The 11,872-nt window shown below is 38.1% G+C and overlaps 1 protein-coding gene across 1 annotated transcript in view; it reads left to right on the plus strand.

The window, feature by feature from the left end:
* PEX7 (peroxisomal biogenesis factor 7) overlaps window positions 1–11,872 on the plus strand; it is a gene marked incomplete in the record, with an annotated part of 169,739 nt that overhangs the window by 17,697 nt on the left and 140,170 nt on the right. Inside the window, 1 exon segment of the mRNA XM_014586184.2 lies at window positions 11,274–11,380. Within this exon segment, the coding sequence (XP_014441670.2) occupies window positions 11,274–11,380 (107 nt within the window).

Here is an 11,872-nt window from a genome sequence, read left to right on the forward strand (position 1 = left end):
GAAGGTAAGCAAGCCTCTAGATTTGGGACTCAAACTGTAGTTCGCCATGTGGGAATCTAGCACCCCTAACCACCACACCACCTGCCAGCCCCTACAACTGATAGGTTTTTAAAAAATCCTTTGCCTTGCTATTGTATCTTGTTATTTAATCTTGTTATTTAAGTTCTAAAATTGCCTTTATTTGTTTTTAATCTTTGTTCTTCTTATGCCCAGAACCAAATATAAAATCTGATAGTGACAAAGTCATGAACTAATACAGCTGCATTTATTTAAACATCAGGCAGAATTGTGTGGATTAGCTCTTTATGTGGGCTGAGTCACACCTCTTTCTTTTATGTTGGTTTTTGTGTAGCATGGTATATATAATGCCTCTGTATATTGCATATAGACTATTAAGGTTGTAAGACTAAATATCCAAAAAAGATAGTGAAGAGTTAGCAGTATAATCAGAACATTTTACTTTTTAAACTATCTATGCAGTGTATATGGCTAGTACGTAAAAATAGTCATTGGATCTGAATGCCTATTTGCTTTCATAGAAGAGAAACCTGGGGGCCGACAGGTGGCAGGGTGGTTAAGGTGCTAGACTCCCATATGACTAACAACAGTTTGAGTCCTGGACCTGGTGGCTTGCTTTCTCACTCCCTCCCCCCCCATCTTCTCTCTCTGTCTCTCCCTGGTCAAATTAAAAGAAATAATAAAGTGACAATAAAATAAAATAAATCTTAAGAAAAAAAGAGAAAACCATTTAATGACAGTACCTTTGTATATTATATTAGAAAACAGTATGAATAGTGGTCATATCAGCCGAGACTTTTTTAATTGAAAGTGAAAAAAATTCTGACCTGACTGCCATAGAAAGAAGATAATTTATTTGCTCACAGAGTTGGTTGAAAAGTTTAGAATTAGATCTGGCTTTAAAGAGAGAGATGCTTATTCAGACATCCAGAAAATATAATTTTTTCTCATTGGTACTGATAGATCTTTGTGAAGATTCCTGATTCAGCTAATCATTGTACTTGGGGGAAGGGAAATATATTGATAAAAAATTGATTGGCTCAGGTCTGGCTTAACCGCTGTATTTGGAAATGGAAAATGGGAGAAGGTGACACCTGAACTGACGTACACTGAGGATGGAAGGAGTGAATCCTGATTAGATGGAGGTGGGTGGGTCATCGGAAAAGTCATGACACATTGTTACATAGAAAAACATACACAAATACTTAATGACTTTTCTGACGACCCACTAGATAAGATTCAAGAAGACTGTTATTCACTAAGTTGGTTGCACATCTAATGCTTTTTATAAATCAAAGGGGATTTGATGAAAACCAAGTGTTGAGCCTGTAAACTGTGAAATGTGTTCCTTAAAACAAAACAAAAAATACCTTTAAAAGCTTTTCCTGGGAGATTAGCTATAGTGAAGCTTTTTTTTCTGCCAGCTTTTATGGTTTTAAAAATTCATTGGGAGGTCGATTTATCAGACATGTGCTATGTTCCTGAAATATTACTTTATGATAATTTTCAAGCATGAGGCTATTTAATAAATTTGAAAAGATTTAAAATTTCTCTTGCACTCTGTAAAAATATTGGATGGAGTTGTGGTATGGTAAAAAGCTAGCGTAAGCTCTGAAATTTTCATCATGTACTAGCTATTTCAAGGGAGACAAGAACATTTGCTTCTCAAGCTGTGTTCAATGTATTAATAGGCAAATGAGCTACCTAGCAGATTTTCTTTGCTTGACTTGTTTTCATACATATCCTATAGCTCTTGTGTATTTTTTAATATTACTGAATGCCTACCACAAAATGCTAAAATGTTTTTGATTAGTATTAAATTTTATTAACATATTATTTGAACTTTTAGAACCTGCTTAAAGTTAATTTTAGTTATCAAGAGAGATATTGTCAGTCAGGTATTTATTGAATGTACATCACTTGGTGGACACTGGAGATGTAGTAAGGACAAAAGGCAGTATTTTTGCCCTCCTGGAGCATGCAGTTCAGTGGAAAAGAGAGATGGTAAGAAAAATTAAAAAAGAGAAAGCTAGAACAATGGTACGGAGTATGAAGTTCTCTGGAGAAAAGGGAATGTGGCACAGTGCTCAGGAACGTGGATTGCGGGGCCGGCCTACCGGAGTCAAGTCCTGCTTTCCCCACTACTGCTCGTGCTATTTAACATCTGCCTGTTCATTCCTCATTTCTAAAATAAGGGCGATAATACCCACATCATGGAGCTTAAGAAGGATTAAGTGAATGAATGTATAAAAAGTACTTAGAACAGAGTAAGGTCTCTATAAATGTCACCTCTTACATTAACATGTGTGCCCAGAATTCTGCAAAACATATAAATGGGTTCCTCAACTTGTTAGAGTTGACTGGTCAGGGACACTTCCCTGAAAATAGTGTCTGAGTTGCCCTCTTAGAAACAAGTAAGAATTAGGAGATGAAAAGTGGGATGCAAAGCTATTCAACGTGGAGAGAACAGAATATATTTGAGGGACATCAGAACGCTCTTTGCAGCGTATACATGTTGTAAGAATCAAGCTCGTACATGTGCTCGTGTGAGAACTAAAGCTCTGAGAACAGAGTTCTAAAGTAACATACTCTCATATGCTTGTGCAGTAACATTCTAGTGCGATTATTCTAAAACCTGGCTTATCAGCAGAGTCATTGGAGGAGCTTAAAAACATAGCAACAGAATTCTGAGCTTTACCTTAGTCCTACTGAATCAGAATCCCTCTGGGAGGTGTATTATTTAATTCCAGCAGAATTGAGTGATTGGTCCAATTTGGGAAGCACTGTACTAGTCTGAGATACCAAATCAATAGTTAATTTCTATTGAGGTGATGGGAGTTGCATATTTGTTTTTATAGGCTTATACCCCTTAGTATTTTTCCTTATTTGTTAGTGAGTTAATAATTTTAACAATTCTTTTGCTTTATCTTTTGGCTTATAGACAAGCTCTTGCTACCTTTGCTAATCTTTGCATAAAAATGATTTAAGCTGCAAAACTGGTTATGGAATACAAAGTTGTGAAATATTTATTTTAATGGTAACAGCTTATGTGCTAGGCAGTCAAGATCTATTTTTATTTCTAATCCTGTGGTGTACATGTGGTATTACTCATATAGTTTGTATTTTTAAAAAATTTATTATTATTATTAGTTCACTAGAGAGAGATAGACAGAAAGTGATAAAGCAAGCCACCACGCCCAGGACTTGAACCGCAGTTGGCCATGTGAGAGTGACCAGTATCTTAACCACCACGCCACCTGCTGGCTCTTCATGTAGCAGTTTGTGTTTTAATGTACTGTGTAAGAATATAGCATTTAGGTTACTTTAAGAATTTAGTCACCTTTAAGATTGGATAGCATTTGTAAATCTAAAACTAAATTTTTTATTATTAGCCACGTTAAGACAGGCCAAAAAGGAGGGAGCTTTTCGAGAGCTAGCTGTAGGTTTACTTAGCAGAGGTAACCGTACCATAGCAAAGTTACTGAAGGACATTGTGTTTTTTTTGTAGGGCATGACAGTTGTATTAGAGTTTATAGTTCTAGGCTCCATGAGATAGAAGGAAAGAATATTTGAGCTCTTTATATAAAGAGAATTATTATGAAGTAAGCTTCCTTTTGAATCAGGAAAACTCAATTATCGATATTATAGACTCCATGTAACTGTGTAAGTCGTAGCCATGCTTGAATGTGTGGGCCCGGTAGTTAAAATAACCCTCATGCTACTGTAGGAAAAAGTCATATTACATTTGGCATTTCATTTAAATTATTTGGACCTAAAACACTTTTTGCTACTCAGTAAACTTCACTGTATGGTTTTAGACATTTTGGTTACACTCATTCTCCGTTATCAACTTCCTCTTACCTGCTGCAGTTTGAAATAAGACTAGTAACTGCCAGCTCTTTCATTTCTGTATTGTGCATTTATATTCTCTGGTTCTACAACCAGGAGTTCTGTGACTAATAAGAAAGACTGGTAGTTCAGGTGGGACCATGGCACCATTACAGGGCCCTGATAAACATTTGGCTCATAACGAAAGGCCAGTTGTCTGCACAATGTGATTAAAAAAAAAAATGTATGTATATATATTTATACACACACACACACACACACACACACACACACACACACATATATATGTGTGTGTTAAGGTGGCTGGATCGCATATGGTCGACCATGCAGTTTGAGTCCCAGGTTCAAACCACACTGGGTGCGTGTGTATGCATGTCCTAAAATCCCAAGGGGGGGAGAGTGAAAGAAGAGGAATCATGGCATGACCACACACCACGGGAGGCACTTTCTTACTTTCTCTGTCTCTCTGTCTCCTTGGTGAGCGCACTGCCCTCTGGAAAAAGTTAAAAAAGAAAGGCAGCCAATTAAACAAACAAACAAAAAAGAAAAAAATACAATAGTGGATAATTTTAAGTATACAATTTAATGAATTTTCACAATGAACACATGCATTTTTTGGTCTTACCAGTGCCCCAATGAAGAAATGGAACTTATCAGAGGACCCCTCACTTCACCAGCCCATCCATCTAGTCAGTACTCCCCTCTCCTGTAGGGCGACAACTGTCTGCCTTCTAATGGCATACATTTATGTGGCGTATTTTTATACTTATGTGTCTGGTTTCCTTTGCTCAGCATTATGTCTTGTGGGATTCATCCATATTCTCATTAAAATAACAATTGCTTCTTAATCTCCCAGCCCACATTTATTGTAATGTTTTGGTACTTTAAATCAGTTCACAAGCTTGAATAATTTAATTATTAAGGTGAACACAAGCTCATTGAACTTCAGACAGTGCTTTAGCCATGGCTACAACAGACTTAATAATTTACATCTAGTATTAAATATAAGATTTTGAAAACTAGTGTACATCATTTAGGAATTTCATGTTTTAGTGGAAGCCTTGTGCTGAATCAAATGCGTTTTTCTGGGACTAGTTTTTTTTTTTTTTTTTTTAAGAATTACTTATTTAGTTTTCTTTATTTTTTAAAATTGGCCATAGGGGACCTGCACTCACCAGAGAGAGACAGACAGAGAGAGGAAAGAGAGCAAAAGTGAGAAAGCAAGCAGACAGGTCCGGAACTTGAACTGTGGTCGGCCATGTGGGAGTCTAGTGCTCCAACCACTGTATTACCTGCAGGCCCAGAGCTAGGCTTTATTTATTTATTTATTTATTTATCTATCTTTAAAGTGTATGCATGTGTGTGTGTTTTTAAGGAATTATTTATGTATTTATTTTTAATTTGACCAGAGTGAGAGAGTGAGAGAAAGAGAGAGGGAGAGAGGAGAAGTGAGAAAGCTTGCTGTCAGGTCTGGGATTTAAACTGTGGTTGGCCGTGTGGAAGTTCAATGCCTTAACCACCACACCACCTGCCAGCCCTAGGACTAGGCTTTTTTAGATACTGAAAGTTAGGAACAATACCATTCGCTCCTTCCCATGATGATAAGTGATCTCCTTTGTCTGCAAGTGATAGAAAGAGAACTATCTTAGGTCTTTGTGAAATTTATTGAAAAATACATCCTAGAAAGGGAAGAGGTGCTTGAATAGCCTAGGATATGTGCTTTTTCTCTTCATCTGAACTTTCCTCCTTATTGACTTAGCTCTGCAGGCCAGCTTTACTCCACACAACGAGACACCGAGCCACTGGTCTTAATTTCATAATTTGTCAAGTCTACCATAAGAGAGAGACTGCCATTATTTTTTCAGTTATAGTTCAGAAAAAAAATCCCACGTGCCTGTCTTTGAAATGTCAGCTTGGCCAGAGCAAGAAATGAGGTACAGTGGCCAGTCTTGCTTGGCCCTGTCTGTGGGAGAGCTGAGCCTGTGTTGAGCCAGAAGCTTTAGAATCAGTTGGTGGGAAGTGGATGTGCTGTGCCCAGAAGAAGGGTGTTACTGGGCAGACCAAACCCCAGACATCTGCTTTGTATTCTGCAGACTGGGGAGTCTCAAAAGATTATTTCATCAAAGCTATTTGGAGTTCTAAAACAATTCCGTTGACTGGCAGCTAGACCATAGGCAGTGATTATATTTACTGAAGATGTGATTTCTCCCAAAGATATTTGAAGCTCTAGCCTACACCAATCCCGAACAATTCCCATTGGTACTCTTAAATTTACCTTTCTCTTTCATACCTACCATCCTGAGCTCGATCCAAAAATGTTAGTTACTCTCATCTATCAATGTAGTTTCAGCCTTTTATAAAGTAACAGGGTAGTCTTTTTAGATTAAAAAAGAAACCCCTCGTTCCAAAGTCATAGTACATGTTATGGATCAATAAAATTAGTAAAAGTATTGCAAAAACATAGAGTAGAAGGATGCATACCAAATTCTTTATTGTGGTAGCTTCTGGGCAGGGAGGAATGGGATTGAAAATACAATAGAGGTGTTGGGAACCAGCAGTTAGCGTAATGGCTATGTCGCTGGACTCCCACGTAGTCGACCGTGGTTCACGTCCCGGACCTGGTGGCTTAAAACTCACTCCGGGCGCGTGTGTGTGCGTGCCCAAGATCCAGAGAGGAGAATGGAGGAGAAGGGATTGCGGCGTGACCATCCCCCCTGGGGGGTGATTTCTCGCTTTCTGTCTCTATGTCTCTGTCTATCTGGCGAGCGCACATGCCCTATAGCGAAAACCTCTCCAAAAAAAAGAAAAGAAAATACAATAGAGATGTCAAATTTACCTGTAATGTTTCTTTTTATATTTCTAAAAGAGCTGGGGAAAGTATGACATAATGTGTGTGTGTGTGTGCACATGCGCACGAGAGAGAGAGGTTGATTCTCCAATTTAGAAGACAGCTAACATAGAAATAAATAGTCCTTAAGGTCAGCCTCCAAGGTTGGGTGGCATTTGTCCTCCAGAGTGCTGGGAAACAGCATAGTCTAGTGTAAGGTGCCCGTACCAGGGAGCCAGACCATCTGGGCCCTGGTTCCCTATTCTGATCATTGCCTACTCTCCTATGTGGATTATTTTATTTCCACACCCTTCAATTTCTTCATTTCTACAACACTATAGAAATTACTTTGCATTATCAAAATTCCTCCTTTATTTAGTTATTGTGATGTTTTAGAGCAGGAAATGAGGTAGAGTGGCCAGTCTTGCTTGGCCCTGTCTGTGGGAGAGCTGAGCCTGTGTTGAGCCAGAAGCTTTAGAATCAGTTGGTGGGAAGTGGATGTGCTGTGCCCAGAAGAAGGGTGTTACTGGGCAGACCAAACCCCAGACATCTGCTTTGTATTCTGCAGACTGGGGAGTCTCAAAAGATTATTTCATCAAAGCTATTTGGAGTTCTAAAACAATTCCGTTGACTGGCAGCTAGACCATAGGCAGTGATTATATTTACTGAAGATGTGATTTCTCCCAAAGATATTTGAAGCTCTAGCCTACACCAATCCCGAACAATTCCCATTGGTACTCTTAAATTTACCTTTCTCTTTCATACCTACCATCCTGAGCTCGATCCAAAAATGTTAGTTACTCTCATCTATCAATGTAGTTTCAGCCTTTTATAAAGTAACAGGGTAGTCTTTTTAGATTAAAAAAGAAACCCCTCGTTCCAAAGTCATAGTACATGTTATGGATCAATAAAATTAGTAAAAGTATTGCAAAAACATAGAGTAGAAGGATGCATACCAAATTCTTTATTGTGGTAGCTTCTGGGCAGGGAGGAATGGGATTGAAAATACAATAGAGGTGTTGGGAACCAGCAGTTAGCGTAATGGCTATGTCGCTGGACTCCCACGTAGTCGACCGTGGTTCACGTCCCGGACCTGGTGGCTTAAAACTCACTCCGGGCGCGTGTGTGTGCGTGCCCAAGATCCAGAGAGGAGAATGGAGGAGAAGGGATTGCGGCGTGACCATCCCCCCTGGGGGGTGATTTCTCGCTTTCTGTCTCTATGTCTCTGTCTATCTGGCGAGCGCACATGCCCTATAGCGAAAACCTCTCCAAAAAAAAGAAAAGAAAATACAATAGAGATGTCAAATTTACCTGTAATGTTTCTTTTTATATTTCTAAAAGAGCTGGGGAAAGTATGACATAATGTGTGTGTGTGTGTGCACATGCGCACGAGAGAGAGAGGTTGATTCTCCAATTTAGAAGACAGCTAACATAGAAATAAATAGTCCTTAAGGTCAGCCCTCAAGGTTGGGTGGCATTTGTCCTCCAGAGTGCTGGGAAACAGCATAGTCTAGTGTAAGGTGCCCGTACCAGGGAGCCAGACCATCTGGGCCCTGGTTCCCTATTCTGATCATTGCCTACTCTCCTATGTGGATTATTTTATTTCCACACCCTTCAATTTCTTCATTTCTACAACACTATAGAAATTACTTTGCATTATCAAAATTCCTCCTTTATTTAGTTATTGTGATGTTTTACAAGAAGTTCATCTGTGTAAAATGCTTAGAAAACATCTTGCACATTAGGAAGTACTGAAGCACATATCTGTTATTTATGTTATTATTAGTGGGGACGGGAATTACGTCATTACAATGGATTTTTTTCTCATTGTTTAAAAACAGTTATTGAGAGCTTGCTATATATCTGGCAATATTCTAAGCCCCACTACCTTACCTCATTTCAACCTTATAATATGGATATTTTCATAGGTAAGGAAGCCAACTAAATTAATTTGAATAAATATCAAATAAATTTGGTATTAAATACCAAATGATTGAGCTGGATTTGGACTGAGATCTGGAACTCAAAAGCTTCTCTCTCTCGGGAACCAGCAGTTAGCGTAATGGCTATGTTGCTGGACTCCCATGTAGTCAACCGCGGTTCGTGTCCCAGACCTGGTTGCTTAAAACTCACGCCGGGCACGTGCGCGTACGTGCCCAAGATCCTGAGAGGAGAATGGAGGAGAAGGGATTGCGGTGTGACCATCCCCCCTGGGGATGTGATTTCTCACTTTCTCTCTCTATGTCTCTCTCTGTCTGTCTGGCAAGCGCATGCGCCCTATAGCGAAAAACCTCTCCAAAAAAAAAAAAAAAAAAAGTTTTCTCTGTACCAGGGAGCCAGACCATCTGGGCCCTGGTTCCCTATTCTGATCATTGCCTACTCTCCTATGTGGATTATTTTATTTCCACACCCTTCAATTTCTTCATTTCTACAACACTATAGAAATTACTTTGCATTATCAAAATTCCTCCTTTATTTAGTTATTGTGATGTTTTACAAGAAGTTCATCTGTGTAAAATGCTTAGAAAACATCTTGCACATTAGGAAGTACTGAAGCACATATCTGTTATTTATGTTATTATTAGTGGGGACGGGAATTACGTCATTACAATGGATTTTTTTCTCATTGTTTAAAAACAGTTATTGAGAGCTTGCTATATATCTGGCAATATTCTAAGCCCCACTACCTTACCTCATTTCAACCTTATAATATGGATATTTTCATAGGTAAGGAAGCCAACTAAATTAATTTGAATAAATATCAAATAAATTTGGTATTAAATACCAAATGATTGAGCTGGATTTGGACTGAGATCTGGAACTCAAAAGCTTCTCTCTCTCGGGAACCAGCAGTTAGCGTAATGGCTATGTTGCTGGACTCCCATGTAGTCAACCGCGGTTCGTGTCCCAGACCTGGTTGCTTAAAACTCACGCCGGGCACGTGCGCGTACGTGCCCAAGATCCTGAGAGGAGAATGGAGGAGAAGGGATTGCGGTGTGACCATCCCCCCTGGGGATGTGATTTCTCACTTTCTCTCTCTATGTCTCTCTCTGTCTGTCTGGCAAGCGCATGCGCCCTATAGCGAAAAACCTCTCCAAAAAAAAAAAAAAAAAGCTTGTCTCTCTCTTTTTTTTAAAAAAAGAATTACTTTATTTAACTTTATTAATTTATTTTAATTTGACCAGAGAGGAACAGAGTGAGAGAGAGCAAAAGAGAGAGAGAGGGAAAATGAGAAAGCAAGTCGCCAGGTCCAGGACTCAAACTGTGGTTGGCCATGTGGGAGTCCAGCACCCTTAACTACCACGCCAAAAGCCTCTGCTCCTAACCTCTACATTGTATTATTGCCAACAGATTGATTCTTACCTTTCTTAAATAGCTTCCAAAATAGCCAGTGAAACAATTTATCTGAAAATTTAGCTAAATAATGTATAATTTTAAATTAGGTATATAGGAAAATATATTTAGGTAATTAAAGGACAAATGAAAATTTAGCATTTTAGATACTGTATTTGTTAGAGATAATGGTGGATGCTTTACTAGACCTATATTAAATTCTTGTACAGCCCTGCGTGGTAGGCTTTATGTTTCTTACTTAGAAATGAAGAATTGGTCTCATATATATCACAGACCCACTTGCAATCACCCCAGCAACACATGCTTTGTGTCATGCTGAGCTAGCTTTCCTCCACCCTCACTTGTGGATTATATTTTGTTTTTTGATGTATTAGATATATAAATAAATATGTAATTTTATATAAATATAAATATTATATACATAATATTTTAGATATACATATGTAATATGTATTCTATATTTTAGTCATCCTATCACTATTACATATATATAAATATAAAATTCTGGATTTTAGTCATCCTATCATTATTATATATATATTATTCTGAATTTTAGTCATCCTACCATTTTTCACTTCCTTATAGTTTAGAACACTTGAAGGCAAATAGCATATGAAACATTTGATTAGGGATGACTGTGTGCAGTTAAGCAATGTGAATCATTTTTGTAATACTGTAAAGTATAATTTTTGTATTTTTTAGCTTGTTTTATCCATGGAAAAAAGTGTATCTGTAGTTGGCCCATTAACATGTCGCATTCATTAAACTGAAAGTAAGAAATTTTCCATTTTGGCTGAGTATACTTTGCCTATATTTAACAGTAAGACTATTAACTTTTTTTTCATAATTTTCTGATATATTTTATTTTCTAGACATGAGGATTTTCAGGGACTTTTTCTACCCTGAGGAAAACACACTGGGTGTGTGCTAATCACTGTTATGCTCATCTCTGTGAGATTAAAATTTTCCTCTTCGGGTAGATCTAAAAGCATTATCATGGTACATTAAATCTATAGTCCTTCACTCTGAGTAGTATTTTGGTGTAAAAAATAAATGATATATCTCTATATATCGATATATCTATATCTATCTATATCTATCTATCTGTCTATCTATATATATATATATCAATATCCTGAAGGTGAAAGCAGTGTATTTTTGCCTGATGTATCATGAGCACTTTGTGGTATGATGGAGAGTGATCTAGCCTTCCTTTTTTTACTAGGTGATCAAACTCTCAGAATTTGGGATGTGAAGACAACAGGAGTCCGAGTTGTGATTCCAGCACACCAGGCAGAAATTTTAAGTTGCGATTGGTGTAAATACAATGAGGTATACAACGTAGGGCTCTGTCCTATACTGCTGCCCTTGCTAACATTAAAATGTTCTAGAATTTGGGCCAGCCCTGTGGCCTGGTGGTTGGGAGAGGTAGACCTCACTATGGCTGGCTACGTGGTTTATCCTAGATCTGGCGGTGTGAAAAAGCCGCCAACATGTGTATGTGCATTATCCCAATGGGATGGAGAAGGGACTGTGGTATGACCATGCCCCATGAGAAGGGCTTTCTCCCTCTTGCTGCCCCCTCTGTCTCTCTGTCTCTTTCTGGCAAGTGAATGTACCCTCTGAGAAACTGAAAAAAAAAATGCTATATAAATATTTTAGATTTTATTAATCTTTGTTTATATAGACTTTGGTGGTATTTCTAGACCACTAAGTTAAATTCATTCTCTTTTATTTCTAATTACTGATCATGACTGATCTGTATTAGCATTAATTAGATTTAAGCGCTCATAGGACAGGCAAATAAGAGACAAAGTTCAGCAG

This window comes from Tupaia chinensis, unplaced genomic scaffold (genome assembly GCF_000334495.1).
Source record: "Tupaia chinensis unplaced genomic scaffold, TupChi_1.0 Scaffold000117_2, whole genome shotgun sequence".
NCBI classification, from domain to species: Eukaryota; Metazoa; Chordata; class Mammalia; order Scandentia; family Tupaiidae; genus Tupaia; species Tupaia belangeri.